This window comes from Polypterus senegalus, chromosome 10 (assembly GCF_016835505.1).
Source record: "Polypterus senegalus isolate Bchr_013 chromosome 10, ASM1683550v1, whole genome shotgun sequence".
Taxonomy (NCBI): Eukaryota; Metazoa; Chordata; class Cladistia; order Polypteriformes; family Polypteridae; genus Polypterus; species Polypterus senegalus.
In genome coordinates this window covers 2053527-2081422 of record NC_053163.1, presented here as the reverse complement: position 1 = coordinate 2081422, position 27896 = coordinate 2053527, and the positions used below count along the sequence as shown (strand labels likewise).

General features: G+C 40.9%; 1 protein-coding gene across 1 annotated transcript; it reads left to right on the top strand.

The window, feature by feature from the left end:
- LOC120536457 (inositol hexakisphosphate kinase 3-like) lies at positions 1–26824 on the top strand. Its single transcript, XM_039764816.1, has 6 exons — positions 1–206; positions 10747–11115; positions 21266–21458; positions 24001–24197; positions 24504–24679; positions 24783–26824. Exons 2-6 carry the CDS (start codon positions 10917–10919, stop codon positions 25248–25250), a joined length of 1233 nt encoding a protein of 410 aa, XP_039620750.1. The 5' UTR covers positions 1–206; positions 10747–10916; the 3' UTR covers positions 25251–26824.
- The last annotated feature ends 1072 nt before the right edge of the window (positions 26825–27896 follow it).

Genomic DNA, 27896 nt, shown 5'->3' with positions numbered 1-27896 from the left:
GGCAGACAGCGGCTGGCAGCTCATAAGGTACCTCGTCTGTTCACAGAATTAGTTCAGTCTGATGTTAGGAACAAGAAAACAATCCAGGGCAACAACGTTGGTACATATTTACCACGTACCGCAGTCTGGAGCCATTTTTTATTTAACTTCATCAGTTTGGAGATTTGCAATGCAGAGGAACACTTTGGTCTTGCTTTCAGATTCAGGTATTTATATTATTATTCACTTACTCATCCTGAATGTAATATAATGGATTCATTTACCGAAATTCAACAATTATACCTCATTGAACTGTCTAGCTATTAAATATACAGCTGCATTTCAATTTAAATAGTGGTTTTTGTGTGTTGCTCTTGTGATTAGAGTAATTGGCATTATTAGATAAAAGGGATACTTGCATGTACAAGACAGGATGGCACCTTTGTACAGATCCGACTTTAAATCCTTGCCTAGTCATGGCCTGTGTGTGTGCTGTGCATGTTCTCCCTGTGATGGTGTTGGGTTTTTTTTTCCCCATGTGCTCTGGTTTCCGTCTCACGTGTTTGCTAAGCTAATCGTTGGCTCTGAATTGACCCCACATGGGTCTGTGAGCGAGTTTACCCTGGACTTGTTAGGTTGAGTCTCTCTGGAGATCCCAATTAAGCAGGTTTAAAATAATTGTTATATATACACTAAAAGTGCAGAACGTTCTCATGTGATAGCAAATAAATAGATGTTTAAGTCTGTATTTGTATGAGACCTCTGGTACTGGTGTAATGACTGGGTACAGTGCCCTTTTAGTGGCTTGTGGAGCCCACAACATTTCAAACTGGGTTTCCAAAGCAGCAAAAAATCAATGTATTATTCAGACTCCAATATTATTTCAATTATCTTGTCTTTAAAGGTTATTGGAACTACCCTTGAAATTTTGTGACCCAGTTGGTTTCTACAGTAATTGTATTGGCCGCCTGCATATCTGTCTGGTATGGGGGTATGCAGGGCTGCCCCAGACTGGATTTTCCTGCAGATAGTGGTGACAGCAGCCTAGAATATCACGGACACTTGTCTCCCATCCCATACAGGAACTCTACAGCAAACACTGCAAATATACTGTAGGCCTACCAACAGCATCAGAGACTCCACTTAACCCCACATTGAGTTTTAAGCACAGGGAAAAAAATGAAATGCCACTTCTCTTGCGAAACTTTTCAAACCATTCTCTACTGGCTTTAAATGCTTCACCTTTGCTACACGAAGAAGGATTTTTTTTTTTTTCAGCAAATCGCCGAGAATCTTCCTGGCTTTCTCACATGTGATCGCCTCGCCTGTGCTAACCCCTGCAAGGTACTTCTCGTTCAGCCACACTAGCAACAGTTTTTCCACCTCTTCCAGCACTTGAGGCCTCTGCTTGGTTAACATTGTAACTCCTTTTGTAGCATCAGCTGCTTTGTTAGGCCCTGTATACGCAAACAAAAGAAAATGGAGAATAGGAAATCATTGGCGCTTACGAACGCGCATAGGGAAACTGGCCGCCAGTGTTTGTGTTTGCCACCAGAGTGTGTGGTCGTGAACAGATGCAAAATTTTGGCAAACTTTTTGGTCGTAACCCGATTTGTATGTGTTCCAAAACTTTGTGACCAGAGGTTCTACAGTATTAGTTTAATATAATTACGTTGAAAAAACTAGAACCAGAGGAGTGTGCAAGTGATAGGTGGGGATGTTTTCTGCACAGAGCAAAAATGCATTCGGATTGATTACGAAACAAAATTATAAATTGTAAATTTGTTGTTTATCTTCCTAGAAATTATTATCAGTGTAATGTTTATGTTTATTTTTGCTATTGCCTCATGAATTTCAAGTGCTGTGTTTGATGTCGTCACAGAAGGACAGTCTGAAAATTATTTTTGAAGCACTTGTGGATAAAAATCAGAGAAGTTTACTTTTTTCATTCATAAGTGATATTTTTCTGAACCCTGCTGCTTACACACGAATTGTACTGAGCCTTTTGAGCAATAATGCCGCCCCTAAAAATGTGCTGCCCGGGGCAATCATAGTGCATTTGTGATGAGCTAGCAAATGAAAGCACAGTACATACGTGACACCGCTTAACTGCCACCAATCCCCCTCCACGCTCCTGCACCACCTGTTGGAGAAAATGCCATAATCAATCTCCGAACACACCTAACTACAGTCCCACAGGAAGACAGAAAACTTTGGAGGACTGCCCATTCAAGAATTCACTGTTGTGTGAATGCAAGTTGAGGTGACAATACTTTAAAACATTAGACTGTTTAAAACAATTGTGAGAATAGGCCATTCAACCCAATAAGCTCATCCACCCTATTGAACTATCCATCCATTCTCCAACTCGCAATATCCTAACTACAGGGTCATGGGGGTCTCCTGGAGCCAATCCCAGTGAACACAGGGTGCAAGGCAGGAAACAAACCCCAGGCAGGGCGCCAGCCCACCACATGGCACACACACCCATCCACACACTAGGGACAATTTAGAGTCGTCAATGCACCTAACCTGCATGTCTTTGGACTGTGAGAGGAAACCCACGCAGACACAAGGAGAACATGCAAACTCCACACAAGCGAACCCGGGTCTCCTAACTGCGAGGCAGCAGCTTCTTTACATAACGAAAAACTTTTAACATTTGTGTGAAATCTTATCTTAACAAGATTCCAACTGTGTCCCCACACAGAATTTATTTTAAAGGAACAACTCTGGTCTATTGTACAAGTCTATTTAATGATTTTAAACACTTCATGCCCTCTCTTGATCTCCGTTCAGCTCCTTCAATCTCTCCTTATAGCTCATGACTCTTACCCCACAGTCAGCCTAGTTGTTCTCCTTGTGACTGTGGGGCCGCTCCTTGCTCCCTGTTTGTTTTATGGGAGCCTCTTGAACCCGACACCATCAATAATGTAACCAAATGAGCTGAGCAGATGAGGACAAAACACACCAAGCAAGGGGATGGTGAAAAGTGCAAGTGCTTTTATTATAAAAAAAAAAAATAGTGTCCAAAAAGTGCAGCGCTCAAAAAAAATCAATAAATAATAAAGAATGAATGGTGAATGTTAAAATCAATAAACAGAAAAATAATCAGTTAAACATACAAAGTTAAAATTCAGACAGGAGTCCTGTTTAAAATGCTCAGTCCCTGGTGCTGCCCTTTTAAAAACCGATGCCTCTCCGGCTTATCCTTCTAGGACCTCGCAGCATGGAAAGACGTCTACCAACAGGTGTAGACACCCATCAATCTTGGCCCATGTCACCACCACCCGATCCACGGCATTCCACTGGGAACCACCGGACCCTACTTCCGCGTCCACTGCTGCCAATCCAGGCTCCACCCGGCGAGAGGATTCTCCTGAGCGTAACAATCCGTCCTCCTTCATTTTGATGCTCAGCAGGAGTGATCCTTGTGCCCCCCTCCTGAGCGCTGACTCTGTGCTACTCCTGAGGCACCATTCCCGTCCGCCTGCTTCTCTCCCAAGCACTAGCTCACCACTGCTCTTGCCTTTCTCTCTGTTCTTGATCCTCCTTCATACTGCGTTCGTTCGTTCGTTCGTTCGTTCGTTCGTTCGTTCGTTCGTTCGTTCGTTCGTTCGTTTTCGTTCTCTGTCTCTCTCTCTCCTTTCTTGACTTTCTTTTTTACACTACCCTTTATAGGCTGGGGAGCTGTTGCAGGTGCGATCGCTCGATTGCCACCCTGGGCTGATACTAAGACAATCAGACTGCCCGCACGTGTTGGCAAGGCAACACACGTATGGCTGACTGCCTCGCACCAACCCGGAGACGGGGCGTCTTCCTGGCAGATCGCTCGTACTTGCTCCCATTCCCCAGCATGAGCGCATTCATTATTTATTCATTAATTTAAACGGCCATTCTTTTTGAGCCGCGGACACGCGATTTCACACTCCTCTGGACTTTCTCTGTGTCTTTTAATTTGTAATATGGAGACCAAAACTGAACACAGCACTCCAGGAGAGGCCTCACTAATGTATTAAATAACTTGAGAACAGCCTCCCTTGACTTGTACTTTACACCTCGTGATTATAACCTAACATGTTATTAGCCTTCTTGATCACTCCTGTCCACTCCCTGGATGTAGAGAGTGAGGAGTCCACTACGACTCCTAGGTCCTTCTCCTAATATGTACTTTCAAGTTTCAGACCTCCAATTGTGTATTAAAATCTACAAGTAACGTGTTCTTTCTACATGTAATAGTTTTACTAACATTAAACTCTATCTGCCACAAATCTGTCAAATGCTATCCATATTTCTCTTTGACAGTTTATCAGATTGTACATTATTTGCCCTTTCAGCTAGGTTGGTATCAATCAATTGACTTTATTGTGGGGGGGCTTCAGGGGCTTAAATCCCCTGATTTCTAGCATCCAGCCCCTGATTATCCCAAAATAACCCAGTGTCCCCACTGTCCCCCCATTGTTCGATCTGACTGACATTCATGAGTCGCACAGCCCCAGTGCACTTCAGTCTAATATACTCATACGACTTGTGTGAATCCCCAAGAGAGACCCAAACGCCCCCAATCCCCGCTATTCAATCTAATATAAGAGTAAGACTGTGCACAAAATTCAGGGATTCAAGACCCTGATATCTGCAAATGCAGCTTATTGATTCTATTCTACAGAATGTTCACGTGTATTAAAAAGAGGAGCAACACTAGGACTGATCCCTGAAGGGCACCACTTTTAACGCTGCAAATATACATTCAGTCCATCCTATTTGATCTAATTTGAGGGTCACAAGAAATCAAAGTCTATACCAGTGGTCTCAAGCTCCAGTCTTGGAGGGCTGCAGTGGCTGCATGTTTTCATTCCAACCCTATTCTTAATTGGTGACCAATTTTTGCAGCTAATTAATTCCTTTTCCTTTTATTTTAATTGACTTGTTTTTCAGGATTTGTTCCCTTGATCGTTCCTCTGATCGTTCCTCTGAATTGCTTCATATCTTTCCTTAAATGGCACCCAAACAAAAATGAAATGTGACGTGAGTGAGCCAACAGAAGACCAACCAGTTGCTTAATTAGGCTCTGATTCTTGTCGTAAATTAAACCCATTCTTGAATTCCATGGCATGTTGCTGCTCTCATTGTGCATACATTTCTGAAATTGTTGATTTTCTCTTTTCTAAGACCCCCAGGTAAAATGTTCTGGGGTCCTGAGCAGATCAACATTCCGGAGACCTTCACCTTTCTTTAATTTTCAGATATTGTAAGATTGACACAATTTGCTGGACATGTTTTTGCTAATTTTGTATCTTATTATTGTTTGGCTGATAATTAAAGAAAATGAAACAATTAATGGGTGGGAGTCTTCAAGAGCAAGTCAATTAAAATTAATTCAAAAGAAGTTAAAGAGCAGCATAAACAGGTCACTAATTAAGAAAGGTGTTAGAATGAAAACCTGCGGTCACTGCGGTCCTCTAGTGCAGGGGTCCTCAATCCCAGTCCTGGAGAGCCGCAGTGGCTGCAGGTTTTTGTTCTGACCTGGTTGCTTAATTAGAAAGCAATTCTTGCCAATAAAGCACTAACAAGCTATGAAATTAAATTAACTCTGCTATGTCAGGTCATTCTCATATCCTAGATTTTCTTTCCCTTTCTATCATGCAAATGATTTGAAGGCTAAAATAGACGAGTAATTCTCAGTCCTTCACTTTTTTCTCTTCATTTTTCTTCCAAGTATTTAATTAAACCCAATAGTGCAGATAAATACACACAGGTGTAAATGTAAATAAGCTAAATGGAGAAATGCTGCTCTCTCTTGTCATTTGCATGTTATTGATAATAAGGAGCAATTAAAATAGCTGTTTAAGACAAAATTAAGCAATAAGGGCTCAAAATCACTAAAGTGAAGCAGAAGTGTTACTTTAGCAATAAGTGCTTTTTATTAAGCAACTGGGTTGGAGCAAAAACCTGCAGCCACTGCGGCTCTCCAGGACCGTGATTGAGGACCCCTGCTCTAGGACCATAGTTTAAGACCACTGCCAGGCAGCATTGAGTCATTGGGTGCATAGCAGAAACAGCCCCAGAGGGGGCACCATTGTATCACCATATCTGCTCACACACCCTCAAACAGTAAAGAGCTGACAAGTAACCCACCTCACAGGATTTTACTAAACGGAGAGAAAAAACTGCCCTGTAGCATCTGGTAGTAAACATTTTTTGTAATTTCTTATTAACATATTCGTAGCATTCTATTCATCCACTTATTTTTTGTAACTTCTTAATGAAATCCAGGGGTCACCGGGACTGGAGCCTAATTTAGTAGAACCTGGGTGCAAGATAGAAGTCTGCCCTGGATTAGGGGCAAGTACATCACAGGGCACATTCATGTTTGTAAAGAATGCCAATCAGCTTAACCTGCATGTCTTTGAGATGTAAAAGGAAAATTGAGAGTACCAGAGGAAAACCTCAAGCAGAAACAGGAAGAACATTCAGCCTCCACTGGGTCAGGGTTCAAACTCCATCTCTTAATCTGTAAGGCAACAGCACTAACCAGTGTAGCATCTCGCTATCCTTATTTAAATATAATATGTGATACGTTACCGTGTCAAGATCTTTATACAAAGACACTGACACAGCTGGTGATAGAAAATGTTGTAAACATCTCCACCTCAGTGAGTAAATTGAGGGGGTCCCGAACAAAGTGTGCCTGGTATAAAATAGTTTTGTTTCTTCTGTACATGTAAACAGTAAATATGATACTTTGAAAAAAGAGAACACTAGTTATCCTTACTGCAGAGTGAGTCACACTTCAGAAAAACCGCTATTGCAAAACATGACTTTTGCACATGTTGTATGCAAATATCCTACAGTTCCTGAAATATTGCCTAATTAGCCTACTGACCTGTAAAACTTGTTGTTCTCTTGGAATGGCCCAGTGATTAGCAAACCGAGTCCAAGGTTCAACTTCTCTGGCTGGTCACTAGTTACAGTATGTAATATCTGGAATCTCCAGTTTCCTCACAGATTTCAAGGAAACGTGCTATTCATTTATAATTGTAGTCATTCCATGTAGGTGTGTACGTATGTTGGCAACATCTAAAATTAGTTCCTGCCTGCGACATGTTGCATTTTGATTAGAACATGCAAGTCAGAATGTCACTGTACCTTTTACACATGACAGTTATGAACCTTATGTCCAATGCTTTAATCAATTGAAATGTACTGTCAAGTGTACACAGCATGCTGTAATTTACTGGCATGTCCACCGGATATATGAGGTGTGATTAAAACGTACGGTGAATGTTAATGCAGAGCAGCTGGTTCTGACAGGTCCATCCTAGAGCCGAGTTTGTGACAATTTTCAACTTGTGTGATACTGTCAGTCGTTCGTGAGCCACCGTTGAGTTCAAGTGTGTTTTTTAAGTGTGTCGTTAATAATGATTATCGAGCAACGCATTGACATGAAATTTTGTTTCAAGTTGCAAAAAAGTGCTCAGGAAACCCATCAGATGTTAAATCGGCTTATGCACTGACAATTAAGACTGTTTACAAGTGGTTTGATCGATTTCGTAATGGATCTGACTCGGTTGAAGACGAGAAAAGATCAGGACGTTACTTCAACATCAATAACCGAGGAAAATGCTGAAACGGTTTCATTCTTCATCATGACAACGCTCCTTGTCACACATCCCTTCTAGTACGACCATTTCTGTCGAATAAAAACATTACGCTGTGTCCGCATCCACCTTATTTGACGGATCTGGCACCGTGCGACTTCTTGTTGTTCCCTAAATTGAAAATGACCATGAAAGGTAAATGATTTCAATCCATTGAGGACATCCAGGCAGCCACAACAGCCCAACTAAAGACACTCTCGAAAGAAAACTTCCAGAACAAGAGACAGGAGCGTTGGGATAAGTGCATTCCAAGTGGAGGAGAGTTGTAAATCCTTTAAACGTTTCTTTTTTAAAACATTCACCGTATTTTTTGATCACACCTCGTGCCCGTACCAGACATGAATATAACCTCACATGATAAATTAAACAGCAGATGCTACACATAAGAAACCCACTTTAGGTCCACTCTTGCTGTTGGGAGAAGGAGTGGTTGCGGAGTAGCCTGTTAACCTAATGACTTAAACAAACGGTCTTTAATCTGGCGATGTGAATGCTAACGGCCCGAACTGAAAAAGAAGAAACATGACTGTCGTGGAAGGGTGAGAATTTTTAGTAATTAATGGTGTTTGACCAGGGCCGCTGCTGGCCAAATGGGTGCCCTAAGCAGAAATTTACTTTTGTGCCCCCTCCCCCAAATATTACGGAAGTAAAAATAAAATAATAAAAAAAAACACCTACTATAGGGGCCAAAATAGAACTTTATTTAAATAAAAGTAAACACATGAGGGCGCGCGCGTCATCACGTGTGCTTAGCCTACTCTGCGTTCACCGTAAAATGCAATATATACGTTTATATTTTTGTTTATTTGTATATGTATATTATTAATATTAATTTATTATTATAATATATAAAAACGATTTTTGAGCAGCTGGGATGGTGGCCCCCTGGAAGTTGGTGCCCTACGCAGACTGCGTACTCTGCGTATAGGGAGCGGCGGTACTGTGTTTGACTATTCTGAGGCAGTGTGTTATGTACTGTATATCCTGGAAGCTTGTGATATTCTGGACTGACTTCACTACTCCTTTCATTTCAGTGCTTTGTGGTCCTGAGCTGAACAGTTGAATTGGATTATGCGGACTTAACATTCTGCAGGCAGTGTGGTGTAGTGGTTAAGGCAAACCCTGAGGTTGTGGATTCAAATCCCGCTACTGACACTGTGTGACCACAAGCAAGTCACCTGACCTGCCTGTGCTCCAATCAGAAATAAAAAAAAAGTAACCAACTGTAACATAAATGAGGGCGGCACGGTGGCGCAGTGGGTAGCGCTGCTGCCTCGCAGTTCGCTTCCCGGGTTCTCCCTGCATGGAGTTTGCATGTTCTCCCCCTGTCTGCGTGGATTTCCTCTGCGTGCTCCGGTTTCCTCCCACAGTCCAAAGACATGCAGGTTAGGTGCATTGGCGATCCTAAATTGTCCTTAGTGTGTGCTTGGTGTGTGTGTGTGTGTGTGTGTGAGTGCGCCCTGCCCAGGGTTTGTTTCCTGCCTTGCGCCCTGTGTTGGCTGGGATTGGCTCCAGCAGACCCCTGTGACCCTGTAGTTAGGATATACCAGGTTGGATAATGGATGGATGGATGTAACATAAATGTTGTGAGTCACCTTGGATAAATGTGTCAGCCAAATAAGTAAATGTAAATGTGTATTTTCTTCTTCAGAGAAACAGAACACCATTATCTGCTTTGAGAACTGGAGGAACATGCCCAGTTCACTGGTCTGGAGCATTAAATTGGGTAGCAGATCTTAGCTCAAGATTAAGGCTGTTGGTGCTGGATAAGCCCCTGTGTGCCCCGATTAAAGAGACCCCTGTCTGACTCAACAGTAAAAGATTGTAACATACACAAAAAAAAATTATTTGATCTTCACAACTTATGCAGACAATGTGTGCATCGTTTTCTGAATATGATTTAGCTGCCCCCTTAATTTAGAGTGGTCACAAATAGCTAAGATCACCACAATTAACAGTGCAATAACTGAAAATGGATTTATATCTACTGACCTTCTTTGGATTTAACTGAGCGTCTTAGCTGGAAATCACGGCCGTCTCTTCTCCGCACGTGGTCTGGGAATTCATCCAAGTATTTATGTAAGCAAATATTTAACATACTCCTTACCGCCGGCTGCACAAGATGAACCTGATGTTATTAATATCTTAAGAGCAAGCAAACTCGTTGACCTTCCTGTAGAAAACTTCTTTTCAAGAGTTTCATTGACTCCCCATGCCTTATACAGTATACAAGTCCTTCACAGAATTCAAAGTCAATGAATGCAAAAAGACATTGAATAAGTAGGAGGGAGACTAAAAAAATAGACATATTTTACTGAAAAGTGCTGAATGTTTGAATTGGGACGCATGGTTCTACAATGCCCGTTGTCCATGTGTCTTCATGGGGTTTTCTTACTGCTCTGTTTTTATTCCACATCTTAAAGACACCTGAGGATGTGCACGGGAGTCCCCAGCAGCGGACTGGCATCCTGTCCCGTGCTGCTCCTGAACATACCCAGCACCCCAGGACAGGCTCCCCCTCCCCATCACCCTGTATAATAGAACACCGGCCTGTAAAAAACATGTTGGAAGTTGTATTTTGTATTTCAAAATTTCAATATGGAAGTCAAGTTGCACAGCAGCTATCACTACTTTCTCCTATCAGCAATGGTCAGGGTTCAAATCTTGCCTTGGGTGCTTACTTTTTTCCTTGTTAGTGTGGGATTCCTCTGGATGTTTCAGTTGATTTCATCATCCAAAGAACATGCAGATATGGTTGATTGGCAGCTCCAGACTCTCCTGGTATGGACGTGTGCATGAGTGTGCCCTGCCTGAGGGTTTTGTTTCCTGGATAAGCCCCTGTGCCATGTCACCCTACACAGTGGAGTACGTAGGTATAGAAAATGAATGAAGTAAGGAGTACATGAATCTGTCTTTCAATGATGTTCCTTCTGTTATGGCTGAAACTAAATAAGGCAGCATATGGCGTGTGGAGCTGGCACGTGATGAGTGAAAAGATGTCTTATGATGTAAATGCCATATAGCATTTGGTTCTTTTTTTTTGCATATGTGTAGATAAGATAAGCTTCTCAAATGAAAATTACTTCTTTTTCCATTTGTGATTTTCAAGCATATCCAGATTGTGAAGCCAAGCAGAGACATTAAGTCTGAGAGGCTTTTTCTGGAGGACTGCAGGTGGATTGCAAGCAGAATTTGAGACCTCCTTGGCAGGACTTCTCCACAGACACTCTGATCTGCCCTGACAGATCTTGCTGAAGAGAAACGGAGAGTACAGTAACGATGGTTCTGTTGGAGGGAACGGAGCTAGATGACAGAAGAGGCCGTGTCTGGTTGCGGCCTTTCACCCATCAGGTTGGGGGCCATGCCGGAATTATGTGCTACGACAAGACCACCATTTGCAAGCCCCTCGTGTCTCAAGAACAGGTTTTCTACGAGTCACTTCCTGCGGATCTGCGACCATTCACAGCGCAATACAAAGGTAGGAATGTATGGAGTGGCATTACTCTGAAGGTTATCTTGTGGTTTTGTATTTTCTTTTAGCTTTGCTACTTCTATAAAATGTTGTAGCTTTCTTCTGCTTTATGAAGGTTTAAGTCTGGAGAGCATTTGGGAATGAGGAATTCTCTTGGTTGCAGTCAGACCACATAACTTTATATTTGGCTGAAACCTCTAAAGTGACTTACAAGATCAAAATGTGGCAACAACTGTTTGCAAAAAATATTTAGTTGGATTACAGGCAGGTTATGTGACTTGCTAAATGTCACACAGGGAGGCATGGGGGAAACTGAACCACCACCCTCGAGATTTAAAGTGCAGAGGCTTAATGGCTTCATCATGGTGCCTACCTTATTTATAATACTCTAATAATAAAAAAATTAAAAAATGAAGGCACAAAGGGGTACAGGGTTTAATACAGTTCCAAAAATCTGTCTGTGGCCAGTCTGCATGTTGCCCTCATGTCCAGTGGGCACTCAGATTCCCTAAATCCCTCCCAAAGATCCATCCATCCATTATCCAACCTGCTCTATCCTAACTATAGGGTCACAGGGGTCTGCTGGAACCAATCCCAGCCAACACAGGGTGCAAGGCAGGAAACAAACCCTGGGCAGGGCGCCAGCCCACCGCAGGGCACACACACACACACACACCAAGCACACACTAAGGACAATTTAGGATCGCCAATGCACCTAACCTGCATGTCTTTGGACTGTGGGAGGAAACCCACGCAGACACGGGGAGAACATGCAAACTCCACACAGGGACTTCCCAAAGATTTGTAAGTAAATTGCCTTGGTGTCTGTTTGTGTGAATGTGCCCTGAAATGAACTGGTATCCCTGTGAGAAAATTAATTTCTAAACATATTAAGGTGCATAATAAAGTCTAGTGGTCTCATTTGCAGCGTATACATTTAAATATATAAGAAATGGTTTGGGAAAACTACTGAAATGGGCAAGTAAATAAAAAATGTACCAGAAGAAAAGTTGATTTAATACACAAAATGTACACCTACAGCAAATAAAAGAGGACAATGAGTGCGTCAAACTAAAAATCAGATTTATAAAACCTGGTGTTTGCATATTTCTAAACAAGTTACCTTTATAAATGAGAATTGTCTTGTAAATGTACAAACATGAAAATTCCTCAAATCCACCACCAGATATGTACTATGCTAATGGACTTTGTACATACGCAGTCACGATGCTGCAGATCTTCATTGGCTAGTAGAAGAGCCTCCCACCTGATGTGTCCAGCCACAGCCAATAGCATTTGAGGAGTTCTGTGACACGCTCTGTATGACATAGTAGCACCTGTCCTCTGCGTTCTGGGGGTGAGAAACATGCATTAGGCGCCACCATCTGAGCAGGTAGCCACTGTTACTTGGCACATGTAATGACATGATGGCCATTATAATGAAAAGTATAGGCAATATGAGAAACTGCAGGTTCAGCCAGTTATCTTACCAGCTAGCCAGCCATGCATCTTTAACAAGTCGGCTGATCAATGCTACTCTGGTATCACAAGATGACTTGTACATTAATGGAATGTAACTAACTGCTTACAGTTAACAAAAGCAGCTTAATTCTCACTAGGTGCCATTATTGCAATATCCATCCATCCATCCCTCCATTATCCAACCCGTTATATTCTAACTACAGGGTCATCGGGGTCTGCTGGAGCCAATCCCAGCCAACACAGGGCACAAGGCAGGAAACAAACCTTGGGCAGGGCGCCAGCCCACCGCAGGGCTTACTGCAATATGAGTGCTGTCAAATGCCACGATTAAGTTAAGAAAATCAGGAACAGCAAAAAAATGTCCTTTTATGTTGGTATGTACAGCCAAACCATATGGAAACTGAATGTAGCACCTCATCAGTCATTTATGGCTTCCAGCAGTCAGCATAATGTAGCTGAAGCTTGGCTGAGATTTTCCTGACCTGTCGGCCAGTTCCCTCTGATAGGTGTCTGCTGCTAGAAAAACAACTGTTCTAAAAAACTGCATATGAACTGGCAGGGCCCGATTTTGAGCAGTCTGAGTATCTAATGGAGGGGCCAACTCAGAAAACAGTTCCATAGAAATGGCTTTTAAAAGTCTACGTAAATCATCATTTTATTTTATTTTATTTTTTCTCCAGCCGTCTGGAGTTTTTTTGTTTTTTCTGTCCCCCCTGGCCATTGAACCTTACTCTTATTCGATGTTAATGTTGATTTATTTTTTATAATTATGTCTTTCATTTATCTATTCTTTAATATGTAAAGCACTTTGAGCTACGGTTTGTATGAAAATGTGCTATATAAATAAATGTTGTTGTTGTTGTTGTTATCACACAAGCCAGTCATTATCACCATGAGCAAAAAAAAAATAAAAATCCGGCTGGTCCCTTAAAGCTCGATTTTCTTTGTATATGGCCATTTGCAAATTATTTAAGCAGTGCCAAACAAGCAATGTAGTGTCCAACCATTAGGGGCTTTAAACTGGCTGGAGGGCTTGATATTAACAGCATGGAGCAAATCACGCCTGTGGTTTTACTGTGCTTTGGTTTCTAATTCTTAGAAGTGACAACTAGCCAAAATAAACTGATGAAAGGGGCAAAGTGAACTAATATTAAGTCTATACATCACATCACTTTTGAGGTTTAATAGGTTGGTCATGTCAACGCACATTATAATATTTGCTTGGTTTTATGAATCATTAGAGGTGTAAGTTGTATTTTGGCTGGCTACATTTCCCTACTTGATCGAAGGTGTCATCATTTTCCAGTTTCCTTGAAACGTTGTGTACGGATGGCTAGGATGGCCAGCTTTCTCACCAGTTTTTCATTTATAAATTTCTATGTTTGTGTGGAAAGCTTCATGCGCACATTTTGAGCCTCTTTTTGTATATACACAAGTTTTATAAAACCGGAGTCCAGGTGTTTACCCATGCGATGGACTGGTGCCCTGTCCTGGGATTATTCCTGCCTTGCACCCTATTCTTGCTAGGATAGGCTCCAGCTTCCCCGTGACCCTGTTCAGGATAAAGTGGGTTGATGGATGATATACTGTAGTCCACATTTTATTTTCCCTGTGTATTGTGGAAGAAATTAAATGTGGATTATATTAAAACAAGAAATGTCTTCTTAAAATTAGAACCTCTTACTATTAGAAACCAGACAGAAGAAGAATTGTTGTATGCATCTTCAATATCACTTCATGAAGAGGGAGCATTAATTACTTTTTTATTAAAATGATCATTTTTATTTACACAGTACGAGTTACAATTCATAAACAAGTTATTTTATTGTGATTGTGATAAATAATGTGATTGTTCTTTACCATCACAAGCAGTCTGTCACAGCATGGTCAGAATGGTCAAAACATTAAGGGTATATAGGATGGTCCAGATCTAATTATGCAATTTTCATTACGCTCTAACTTATTAAGTTTATTACATAGAAAATCACCTGCAAAATCCCGAACCATCGAGAAGTGTGCGAACTGACGACATGAAGAATCGTCTTTACGCCGAACTGGAATCGTCCCCGCATAAATCAAAGTCATCCAGATGATCTGGATCTGCATCATTAGATCTGGACCACCCTGTACAGTTGGTCTTTTTTATAAGCAACTGAATTTACACGACTGCGTCAATCGATGTGTACATTTACTCTGGTTGGTTCATCAGCGCAAACCCAGATAACTGATTTAAAATAAAAGTCTATTTTATTATTTTTCTGGTTCTTCTTATACCTTTGACTTGAGCCACCACCCTTGAAGTTTCTGTGTATGTAACAACTGTCCATTCCGGTTGTTTTCAGGACATCTCTTAGTCATCAGTACATTTTGTGTATTAAATTAACTTTTCTTCTGGTACATTTTTTATTTACTTGCCCAATTTCAGAAGTTTTCCAAAATGAATTCTTATATATTTCAATGTATACACTGCCAACTAGAATACTTAGCTATAGTTATCTTTAAATAATGTTACCTCTAAATTATTCTTTCATAGTAACCTTTATATTGCAAGTTCTTAGTGCTTGTTCTCTTAGATAAAAAAGCATCATTACAGTGAGTTGTCCAATATGCATAATAAAAAGAAACAACACTATGGAGTACAGCAACACACACAATGCAATGCCACAGTCTGGTGCCCAGCCACCTCTGTACTGATAAACTGGAATCGGAGCTTTTGCTGTTCATTTTAGGTTAAGTAAGCCAGTATGATCGTATCGTTATAATAAGTTATAAAGTGCACATTAAGTAACACAAATTACATTTAAATTGCAGTAATTTTCTTCTTTACCAGTATTAATACAGAGCGTTCACCATTTGTAAGCATCGCTATTTATATCATAGACAATTCCTGAGCTGCCCAAAATAGCAAACTTCAAAGGTGCACAAAATGGCTGACTAAATTCTCTCTGCGTGTGAGAGCTGCCTGTTTGCAACCCGATACATTTGAACACGCTAATGTGTCCATGACTGGAGTGCCTCTCCTGTTTCACAAGTCAAAGGAGTTGCTGGGACGTATAAAGGGATGTATTTAGCAGAAAGAACCAGACTCGAAATTGAGATACAGACTTTTTGATGCTTCAGCAGATAGTTTGCCTTCGATATTTTCTACTACAAGAACTGGAGTAACAGGCACTCTCTGTTTTTCCCCATATTGGCTGACTGTCTCCTAAAATTCACTTTCCATAATCTTAGGCATCATTATTGGGAAGAGTCCTCCTCACATCATCTGGCACCTATTCAATCATAAATCTTTGGTGGCCTAATTCTTCTGCTGCCATTTTACACCTATTGTTAGAGCCTGATTCACTTAATGCGGTAAAACTTGCTACTAAGATCGCCTTCATCTGCCCACTTGTTTCTGGAGCAAAGAGTGCATCCAGCAGCACCTGCTGTTTATCCTAACGGGCAAAGACTAAAAGATTCAGATTACAGATGCAATATCAATAAGGAATGTAGTCTCCAGGAGTAACTCTGACTTATGTCTGGTGTTTTCTAGATGTGGGAAATGTGATCACTGCTCTGAATATGTGTGAAAACAACAAAGCATGAAGCATTTCATCATAATCAATGTGCAGAAGGAAAACAGGATAGTACGTTAAGGAGACGTAACACTTAATGAGAGCAAACATTTCATAATAACACTAATTAAAACAGGGCAGTATGGTGGCGCAGTGGTTAGTGCTGCTGCCTCGCAGTTAGGAGACCCGAGTTCACTTCCCGGGTCTTCCCTGCGTGGAGTTTGCATGTTCTCCCCGTGTCTGTGTGGGTTTCCTCCCACAGTCCAAAGACATGCAGGTTAGGTACATTGGTGATCCTAAACTTGTCCGTGGTGTGTGTGTGTGTGTGCCCTGCGGTAGCACTTTGAGCTACTTTTTGTATGAAAATGTGCTAAATAAATATAAAAATGGTGTTGTTGTTGTTGTCATTCCTGCCTTGCACCCTGTGCTGGCTAGGATTGACACCAGCAGACCCCTGTGACCCTGTGTTAGGATATAGCTCAGGGGTGTCGAACAGTGGCTGCAGGTTTTCATTCTAACCCTTTTCCTAATCAGTGACCACTTTTGACTGCTAATTAACTCCCGTTCCCTTCATTTTAATAGCCCTGTTCTTAATGATTCATTCCTCTGAATTGATTCCTTTCTTCATTAAATGGCAGCCAAACAGAAATGACGCATGAAACGAGCCAACAGATGACCAGCTAAATCGGGGCTTCAGACTTCAACCAGTTTCACAATGAGAAGCAGATTCTTGCTGTTAATCAAACTCGTTATTTAATTCCATGGCTTGTTGGTGCTCTCATTCTGCCACAGCAGACATTTCCAGAACTGTTGATTTTTCTGTTTTTCTGTCCTAAGACTGCCCTCACAATGGTTTGGTGAGCTGAGAGCTCAGCCTTACTAAGACCTTTTCACAGATTTTGTGATGGACACAGGTGAGCTGGTCGTATGGATTCTTGTTTTGTGGCTCGTTATTGTTTGGCTGTGTAATAAGAAGAGACAAGAGACATGGCAAAGGTTTGGGGACTGCCACCCGTATAATTCTGTATCCTGGCTGCAAAAAGTAAATGTTTAAGTTTGAGTCAAGTTTACAAGACAGAAAGCAGAACTGAATTCCAGGTGGGGAAAGGAGTGAGGCTTTATAGGAAGTCCGGGGGGAGCCAGGACCGGAACTGATGTTGTCCTCGGGGCTGGGACCGGAATTGGCGTGTCCGAGTCGAGGCAGTGGCTCCTGGTGGGATTTCCCGAGAAAGGTCTGCAGGGAAGTTAGAAAGAGTGTCTGTGCACCCCGGCACCCCCTGGGCAGATGTATTACCATTCTTCTCCAAACCCTTTCAGCTGCCTCCCATTCACACGTGTGTGACAACTGCTAATTAAGAAAAAGGAAACAACTAAGGGGCCTGAGTCAAGGTAATTAAAATGAAGGCAAAAGAAGAGAATTAGCAGCAAAAACTGGTCACAAATTAAGAAGACGGTTAGGATGAAAACCTGCAGCCACTGTGGCCCTCCAGGACCGGAGTTCGACACCCGTGATATAGCGGGTTGGACAATGACTGACTGACTGACCGACTGACTGACTAATTAAAACAACTGCACTAAAAATAATGAAGTGTGGGAGTCGATGTACAGGTTTGTAGAGTCAGTATTGCCACATAGACACAGTACAGTGAATTTAAGCACTGACTGATAAGTCTTGTCTCCGGCATCCATTTATTTTAAATTTTGATGACACCAATAAAACATGTTGATCCACGGTACTAAAATAAATAAAGGTGGTTCGTATAGAGTGAGCTGTACTTTTCCATGTTGGCAGCTCAGTCTTTTATTTTCAACATTAAAAATACAGCTTCACAGTGATCACATTGGTGACCTAACTTTCCTAAGCAGTGCTCCTCAAACAATCATCAATCTAAGGATGTAAAAGCAATGCTTGTACAGTATGTGGTTGGAGGTTTCCAGCTTTTGACGATCAAACATCTCTATTTTGGCAACACATGCTTTTGTTTTCAACATTAAAAAATACAGACTGACATTGATCACACCACTTATGTGGCAAATTAGCAGAATAATGGTCTCCAAAGAACCACAAATGTGAAGATGTAAAAGCAATGATTTCATATGGTTGGAAGTTTTGACCATTTGACGATGTTCTCCATTATCGCCGTGTATTTCCTAAACACATTGTTTTAAGATGGTAGAGTAAGGAGCCTTTCACATTAAGGAGTGTGTTGTCTGATACAATAAAAATCTCGATCTAAACTAGCAGTAAACTTTCTACCAGTTGTTTACACACGTTCTGGACTCTAAACATGTATGTGATGATCGCGTGCATTTCTCCGTTTTTGTCATTCTTGCATTTTATATCCCACACTTGACGCATTTGATAATCACATGCATGGCTTCATCTTTGTTACTCATGCATTCTGTATCCCATACCTAACATTTAGCAGATGGAACTGTGGTTCTTCTTGTTCTTCCTATTATGGTGTTCTTCATCATGTCATCGGCCTCCTCAATCTGCTTGGAGCTCAGCAACTGTCGATGGTGTTTTGTTTTTGCTTCGCCATTGTCAGTTCATTTGCTAGTCACTTTGCCTTAATAAACCCACAACCAGAAGTCAGTTTCTGAGGTTGCCACCACCACAGATTATTTGCGTCTTATTACGTATTGGGTCATGCTTTCAATCAAGACCAAGATCAAGGTTGTAGCCCCAGTAGTTTACAAGTAAACGTGTGAGAGACGGACAGACCTTAGCATTTTATATGTATATAGGTAGATTACAAAGCTGGCACATTACTGCAATGGTTAGCGCCACTGCTCCATAGCCTGAATATCCTGTGTTTGTAACTCATGCCGTGTCTGTGTGAAGTTTCTATGTCCTCCCTGTGTTTGTGTGGACCTCCTACCACATTCCCAAAGATGTGCATATTAAGTTAACTGGCAACTCTAATTTTGCATTTTATATGTAAGTAGACCCTGTGATGGACTGTATCCCTTGTGTCGTTGGCCTTGCACCACTTTGAATTAGGTTTTCAAATATTATGTTAAGGTTTTATAAGTTACATTACAAAGAATTAGCTACAAGTCAGTCAGGCAACATCCTTTCTTACCCACCTGCAGAGCAAGAATAAGAAGATTTACTATGAAATAATACCTAAAAGATTCTGATACATCGTAAAAGTTTCAGGACATCTGGCATGATTCATGGTTACAATTTTCAAGTTATTTTTAAACAACTGTGGCATACATTCATTTTCCCTGAAAAACTGTGTTAAGTGATACATTTTTTGAAAGTTTTCCAGCAGCTTAAAATGATAGTATATGGGGCACCAGGGCAAGAATGAAACAAAAGCTTTAATCCTACCAAGCACCAGTTCATGTCATTATTGTTCATAGCTAGCTTCATGAATACTGCAGTTGATGGAAATTCATAGGTTTATATGGTCAATATTGTCACATATACAGAGTACAGTGTGCTAATGAGCATGCAACATGCTGCCAGTCTGCAGGGGTGAGTATGACAACCGTACTTTGAAATTTACCTCAAGACCTCATTCTTCCTTACTTCGAAACTTCTGCCATTCAGGCTATACTTTTTTTCCAGCAAAATTCTAATTTTTCTAAGGATTTAGACAAATAAGATCAACCTCATCTGTATGAACTAGTATACACTACACCAATATGGAGCTGCAAAAGACTGAAGATGAGAGGAAAAAAAGACAACTGAAAAGAAATGTACGGCCTGAAGCTACAGCAAGTGGTGAAATGGTGGATAATTCATATGACGCCTACCAAGGAAAAATGCCTTTGCTGCAGAGAGAGGAACTTACTGCTGCCACCCCTGGAAATCAGACAAGTCTAACGACGATCAAACTTCATCCTCTTAGGTGTTATAATTTGATACAGACTCGAGTATGTTTGTCATTTAAATTTATTTTGAACTTTAAAAAAAAATTAAGTATAAAATTTTCAGGAGAAGTTTGATGATAATATTTCATTTTAGGAGGTATTTATTTACATTTGGTTTTATTTTGGAATTTTCCCACAATGTCATCCTGTTTTCTTTTAGTGTGTACCACCATTTTGGATAGATGTTTTCATGACATGGCGACCTGTTGGTAGGGCGCTGGTCTCAGAAGTCACATATGATGACCTTATAGGCTAACAGAATAAACATCTGCATTGTAGTTAGCACACCACTCAAGACAGAGTATACTTTCTTAAAGATTTCTGAGGTGTGTTCTTTACAAATTCTTTGGTTTTTAAACTTATGGCTACGACTGTTTTTGAGCCCGATTTTTGGTTTATGAACTGGGCTTGTTTGAAAGATCACTTGACTTTGTGGTTTCGACTCCATTATTTGTTTTGACTACGATTCATCTCCTGGTCCCACCTCTTGCTTACTGTCTGCCCTTCTTCCATCCTGTGGCAAAGCACTAGGCTGCCGCTTGTGTTACTTATGGGGACGATTTCTCAGCCATCATTAGTAATGGAGTTCTGACCAGAATAATTCCATTTGGGACAATCAAATTGGAAGAAGCAGTCAAAGCTGGAAGGACCAAACACACAGTAAGTTTGTGTATCTTGTTGGCTGCAGCAGCAGCACATTGCTTATTGTTAATGCCTCAGAGTTCCAGGTTATGTTCTAAAGTTTGCATACAGAGGTTCAAGCTTCCCAAAGATCTTCAACTCATGTGTTTACATCGAATGAAAGTGAAGAATAAGGGTTGATGGAAACCATAGACATGAAAGGCAATATCATGCTAAATAGATGCAGATACATGCTTCACTTTATCGTTCTTCTCCAGCACTTCATGTTTTCATGAAAACTTCACCACAACAGTCACTGTGAACAGAGGAGCAAACAAGTATGTGTCCTTTACGAAGGAAAGATAAAGCCAAGAAACTGTGAAAAAAATTAGTTCCATTTTTTGATCATCATAACCCTACCTCTTAACTGCAAAATACATATTTTCTGAAATTTGAAGCTTTCTTACTTTGAAATGTACATATTTGATAAGCTTTCAGGACAAATGAATGTTTGCAACAATGAACAAACCGCTTGACTTCTCAAAATATCAGATTTCAATGCTGTTCTGAACTTGGTGTTGACTCCAAGTGTTTTGTGTTCCCCTCAGGTCTTATCTCAGTGTATGCAGAGACGGACAGCAGCGGCCAGTTGGGTTTGGTTGCTTTTTCTCAGAATGATAATGACAGCCTAGCGGTACAGACTTTGGCAACTAAGAGAAAGCACAAAAGAGGCAGAAACGGCCTTTCTGAAAAACTTCTACTTGAGGAAAGTCACTTCTTAGGAAAAAGCTGCCATGACAGGTAATTTTGGCTTTCCAGGAGAGGCTCTGGCCCCTTGCAGCACAACACTGGAAAAAATCAGGTTCAGGAAATAAATGGATTTGATTAAATGAAAACAGGATGATTTAAAAAAAATAAAGGAAAGAATTCTACAGATTTCAACTAGACTTTTGGTTACAGTATGTCAGTTTCTGTTGATCACTGTAAAATAAAAAAGAAAATTAACTCCACTGGGATTCAATATTATATAACAATAAAATGTGATCCTTTTCAAGTAGGCGAATACTTTTTATAGGCAATGCATATTAATCATTCAAAACTGAAAATTTATTTTCTATTCTTTACATTTTCTAAAAAGTAAGAAGTACTGAAATATCAGTTTGTGACCAGTGGCCCAGTGGTAGCGCTGCTGCCTTGCAGTAAGGAGGCCTGGGTTCACTTCCCGGGTCCTCCCTGCGTGGAGTTTGCATGTCCTCTGGGTACTCCGGTTTCCTCCCACAGTCCAAAGACATGCAGGTTAGGTGCATTGGCAATCCTAAATTGTCCCGGGTGTGTGTGTGCCCTGCAGTGAGCTGGCGCCCTGCCCAGGATTTGTTCCTGCCTTGTGCCCTGTGCTGGCTGGGATTGGCTCCAGCAGACCCCTGTGACCCTGTAGTTAGGATAGAGTGGGTTGGATAATGACTGACTGACTTCTAAACGATGAAATGTATCATTTATATCTCAAACTACTCCTTCAGTCTAACTGAACTCTAGCTTTATTACTTGAAAAATAATAGTAAAAGTTGCTTCTTTTTATCATGTCAATAAGATATGATATATTTCTGCTAACTGGAAAATAACATCTTGCCCCTTTCTTAGCTATAGATGTTTAAAAATGTAGTGCAGATATTTCAGTACTTCACACCCTGGTAACACTTCTGTTATGCTTTTTCAATTACCTGGGAAATGAAGACTGTGAAGGAAAAATACAGAATAGATTTCAAAAAATTTGAAGTTATCAATAAAAGATCTACTATAGTTTTAATTGGCCTATACTGTATGTCTAAAGGTTGAATTTCTTTAAACTCTGCAAACTGTACCAGTATGTCCAAAATCTCTTTAGTTCATCATAAGAATCCATCCATCCATTATCCAACCCGCTATATCCCATCTACAGTGTCACAGGGGTCTGCTGGAGCCAATCCCAGCCAACACAGGGCGCAAGGCAGAAAACAAACCCCGGGCAGGGTGCCAGCCTACCGCAGGGCACATACACACACCAAGCACACACTAGGGACAATTTAGAGTCGTCAATGCACCTAACCTGCATGTATTTGGACTGTGGGAGGAAACTCACGCAGACACAAGGAGAACATGCAAACTCCACACAAGCGAACCCGGGTCTCCTAACTGTGAGGCAGCAGCGCTACCCACTGCTCCACCGTGCCGTCCCATCATACGAATGTTGGGTACAATTCCCAAATTAACTACATGATATATATATAAAATTCACTGGAGTTAAATGTTTCTAAAACTAAGGAACTGTGTTGTGGCCCCAAAGGACGGGCTCCATCACCGTTGTTCCAGCCACTTAGTATCCAGGGTCAGTCGGTGGAGCAGGTTCAGACTTTTAAATACCTCAGGACAGAGATTGACACCTGTCTGTCTTTCATGCAGCATGCAGATGCTGTATATAAGAAGGCACAGCAGCGCCTCCATCTACTAAGGCAACTTAGAACCTTTCATGTTAGCAAGGAGGTTTTAAACGCTGGTTTACAGATCACTCATTGAATCTGTTCTCACTTTTAATCACTCATCTTGGTACAACTTATTAACTGTTAAACATAGAACAAAACTGTGTCGTGTAGTTAACCAGGCTTCCAAAATAATTGGATCACCTCAAACTCCCCTTTCTGAACTGCACAATCATGCACTGTTGAGGAAGGCAACCATGATTGTGAAGGATGTCTCTCACCCTCTTTATGCGTTCTTTAGATTGCTGCCATTAGGCAGGAGGTATAAAACCCCATTGGCGCGGAAGAATGCATACAAGAAATCTTTTGTACCCTCAGCAGTATCTGTTCTGAATCAGATGAAGTAGGTTTTCTTTTTTTGTTTTTTTTTTTTATGGTTTGCTTATATTTGTATTTTTATGGTCTGTTTGTCTAATGAGCGTGTCAAAAGGGAAATTTCTGTGACCCCTTTGGGCCACAGACAATAAAGTCTTATCTATCTATCTATCTATCTATATAGGCAGCATATTGGTGCTGCTGCCTTTCAGCATCCTGGGGTTCAGATTGATTGTTTGCTTGCTAGTTGTTTCTGAGAAACTTATATGCTCTCTGTGTGAGCTCTCCTCAAACACCCCAAAGTACACTTGAGGTAAAATAAGAGGTCATTCCAAATTAGCCCTTTTGTGGATTTGTGGATGAATGGGCTCTGTGATGGATTGGTGCCCTGACTTATGCCAGATGTTGCCAGCATGGGCTTGGCTCCCTATGACTCTGAATTGTATTAAGTACATTTGAACGTGTTATGTTACATGCCAGATATGCATATTTATGTGCTTTTTTTTTGATTGTAGAAGCAATGGCTGCATCAAAGTAAGCAGTTTCTCCATAAACCTGGTGCAGGACTCAGACACAGCCTACCAAATGGAGGATCCAAACGGTAACAAGAATGACATTCAAGAAAGAAACAGCCATAACCCTTGGGGGCTCCACTGTCTTCGTACTCTGCTTTCACATATGACTAGCGAGTTCACTGAAAACAAGTTATTCAGTATCCTTTTTTAACAAAATAATTGTATTAAGTCGAGTTTAACAGGAAATCTAAAGCACCAATACTCTGCAGAGTATACCAGCAATACTCTGGTGAAAGAGAAGATGAAGTATGCCCAGAACAGCAAGAGAATTCCTAAACACACTATACAGATAAGGAAATAGAAAATGCACTTAATTTGAATCTTTTGGAGCTCTTGGTGAGCTTGTTGGGCTGAATGGCCTGTGCTAGTCAGATTTGTTCTAATATTTATTTAGTTTTCATTCCCTGAAACTCTACAGTCTGCTCCTTGACAGTAATCAAAAGGGTTTGTCCTGTTAGAGAATGTGGTGTCCCAGTTTCACCAGCCCTGCATCCTGGATCTAAAGATGGGTACCCGACAACATGGTGATGATGCCTCTGAAGAGAAGAAGAAGCGGCACATGAAAAAATGTGAGCAGAGCACTTCTTCTTCGCTGGGACTGCGTCTAGGTGGCATGCAGGTAGACTTTCCCCAAAGCTAAAATGATTTATTTTATAGCATGTCCATATTTTACTGTACAAGCAGCAACTTGACCTGATAATTACTGTTTTTATCTTCTGCAGGTATACCAGGCAAAGTCTCACCACTTTCACTGCAGAGACAAATATTATGGCAGAACACTGACAGAAGAAGGTTTTCAGCAGACGCTATACCACTTTCTACATGATGGCCACCGCTTGAAGAAAGAGCTAATTGATCCCATTCTGCAGAAACTCTTATGTCTTAAATCCATCATTGAACGTCAAGGCTCTTACCGATTCTACTCGAGCTCCTTGCTTATCATATATGAGGGAAAACATCAGAGTAACAGCAACCTCGGACATCGAAAAGGGAGTCCTGCCGGCTATTCTACAGAGCCGCCACCACCAAGCACAATGCCAAAGGTGGATGTGCGCATGATAGATTTTGCTCACACTACCTATAAGGGGGCCAGAAACAATACGACCACATATGATGGGCCTGACCTGGGGTACATATTTGGATTACAGAATCTAATTCACATTCTACGGAAGATCAAGGATGGTGACTGACAAAGGCTAACTCTGACACAGTGACTTTCATTTTTTTCTCTTTTAACCAGCACCTATTATCATACTTGCAGCACTGAAACAACAGTGGCTGCCTTCAGAAAATGTTAGGGCATGCCTTATTGACTATGTATTATCAATCTGCCATATCTGTGCTTTCAGCATGATATATATTCTGGCTTGGTTCATATAAATGGCAAAAGGTGGCTCACAGGTTAAACATAAGATAAGAGGGTGAGCTGTAAGAGGACATTGAAAAGGACTGTGAGAATGGGTTGCATATGTTAAAGGTTAAACATTTTATCAGTATGCTTGGAGACATGTATAATACAAATAATTAAAAACAACGCAATACATCGAAGGAGAAGTGCGCAAGGGTTTAACAAATGCAGACCTTATAAAGCAACAAGCACAAATAAAAGATGTTACAGAATATAAATATGTCAACCAAGGAAGGCCTTTAAGTATAAACGTTGCAACAGGACCTGGAAATCACAGCTTGAATCCTTGAATAACAAACAGTATCCAGTTTACGAAATTCTTCTGAAAGGGACTGAAAAGGATTGTAACTTTTTTAAAGTAAGCAGTAGATTATGGACCAATGGAACATCTGCAATACAGAAAGGAGAGTGCTTTATTTCATTCCTCTGACTTTGTGTCAACTGAAACAGAAATCCATCCGTTTTCAAACCTACTTAATCCAATTCACAGTAGCAGTCACCTCTAAAATGTAGATGGGACATGTTCTCTGTATTAGTCATAGGTATGCTTCTCATTTAGTAATAAAGGAATAAATAAATTGCAGCTGAGGTGGTACACTGGTTAGCACTGCTGCTTCACAGTCGTCTGTGTAGATTTTTCTGCTGATGTTCAGGTTAGATAAACTGGTGAATATATGTGCCCTATGATATACTGGCCATCTGCTCAGGACTGTCTCCTGCCTTGGGCCCAGTGCTGCCAGGATAGGTTCTGCTCTACACAAACCTGTTGGAGTAAGCAGGTTTTTAGAAGGAATATGTGAATACATTGAAATTTCATTCTTTAGGAGTGTTTCTTAACCGGGGGATCCTGTTTCCTCTCACATCCTAAAGTTAGACTGACTGACAACTCTAAATCAGTTCAATGTGAGTGATCATGGATGCATGTGTGCACCCTGTGGTGGTCTGGAACCCTGTCCAGGATTGGTTTCGGCCTTGACGCAGTACTCCTGGATTAGCTCCAGACACCCAAAAGCCTGAGAATCGCTCAGGCGACTTGAGAAAATGTGTCGAAGTGTAGAATTACACCTGAAAATGTGTTTGCGATGAAAATGTAAGTACGTATGAAAAAAAAACTTTTACCATTTAAACAATTTTACACTTTATGATTAAAAAAAATTACAAAAATATAATGTGTCATTTTCTTCACATCTAATGATTTTAAACAACCCTTTCCCTCTCTCTTTTGCCAGTGTTTTTGAGATCACATTCATTTATCTTTTAAATGATTACTGGTTTGCAGCAGTGTGTTACTGTTATTGCCGTAAACATTGTGGGGTTTTCTGTAGCGTGGCAGAAATAAACTCCACTGAAAATGAAGCTACTATGGTCAAGTGTTTTATTTTACACAACACTCTGGAGACGAGGATGGCAGAATGTTCGGTTCCATTCCTCCCTCCATTCCTTGCTCTTTTGTGAGGGCCTCCGGAGTCTTCTGAAATGTATCTCCCAGCTCTCAGCCTTGATGACACAAATGGAGCTAAGTGTCAAGGCAAAAGTATGTGAAAGATGCTGGAGAGTGCAGCACTTGGCAATTGAGTATTTCAGCTCATCAGAACGTATTGCATCAGTGATGCTTGCAGGACTTTGAGAAGGTGGCAAGTGGAGGTGATTTGACTGATGGGTCTATAGAAGAGGGAAATCTTCGCTTTTTTGTATGGAGCATGTAAATGTCTTTCTTAGAATAGCAAAGTCACAAGACGAGCTTGCGCTGCTGAGATAAAGGGATGGAGTCTTTAAAAGCAAAGGAGAGAAAAGGAGAATGAAGAATGTGAGGAGCAGGTTGGGTAGAGGAGAAATGAGAGGCAGGCAAAGATGATGTGGACAAAGGCATTAATCTTCACTTCTCATCTGAGTAAAAAATGATAGTCGAGTGGTTGGTTTGTTATAGGCGAAGAAAATAAACACTCGGTGAACACTAAGAATCCTGTGCGAGTAAAATAAACTTTACACCTAACTTATTTATCACAATGAAAACAGCACAGTACATTTACTCTACAGGGACATTTAACAAGCCTATCTTAACTCATTTAAATGGGAAATTCTATTAAGTATGCCAGGCTGCTGTCACCGTCCAGCTCCACTGACAGACTAAGGAGATCGTTCCTCCATCACACTATGCGACTCTTTAATTCCACCCGGTTGGGGTAAACGTTAACATTATACAGAGTTACTGTCTGTTATACCTTCATTGTTATCACTCTTTAATTTAATATTGTTCTTTATCAGTATGCTGCTGCTGGAGTATGTGAATTTCCCCTTAAGATTAATAAAGTATCTATCTATCTATCATATATGATCCTAAAGGTATTTCAAAGTTCCTATCCAAAAAGAAGTTCTATCATTCTAATTAAAACTCATTTGTCTGAAAGAGCAGAAGCTGTGAAGGTAT

Bases quoted from the DNA above. Each gene is read 5' to 3' on its own strand.
- LOC120536457 (XM_039764816.1), top strand. From the start codon at position 10,917: ATGGTTCTGTTGGAGGGAACGGAGCTAGATGACAGAAGAGGCCGTGTC. The intron at 24,198-24,503 runs GTATCCTTTTTT...AGTAATCAAAAG, and splicing joins CACTGAAAACAAGTTATTCA to GGTTTGTCCTGTTAGAGAAT. The intron at 24,680-24,782 runs GTAGACTTTCCC...TATCTTCTGCAG, and splicing joins TGCGTCTAGGTGGCATGCAG to GTATACCAGGCAAAGTCTCA.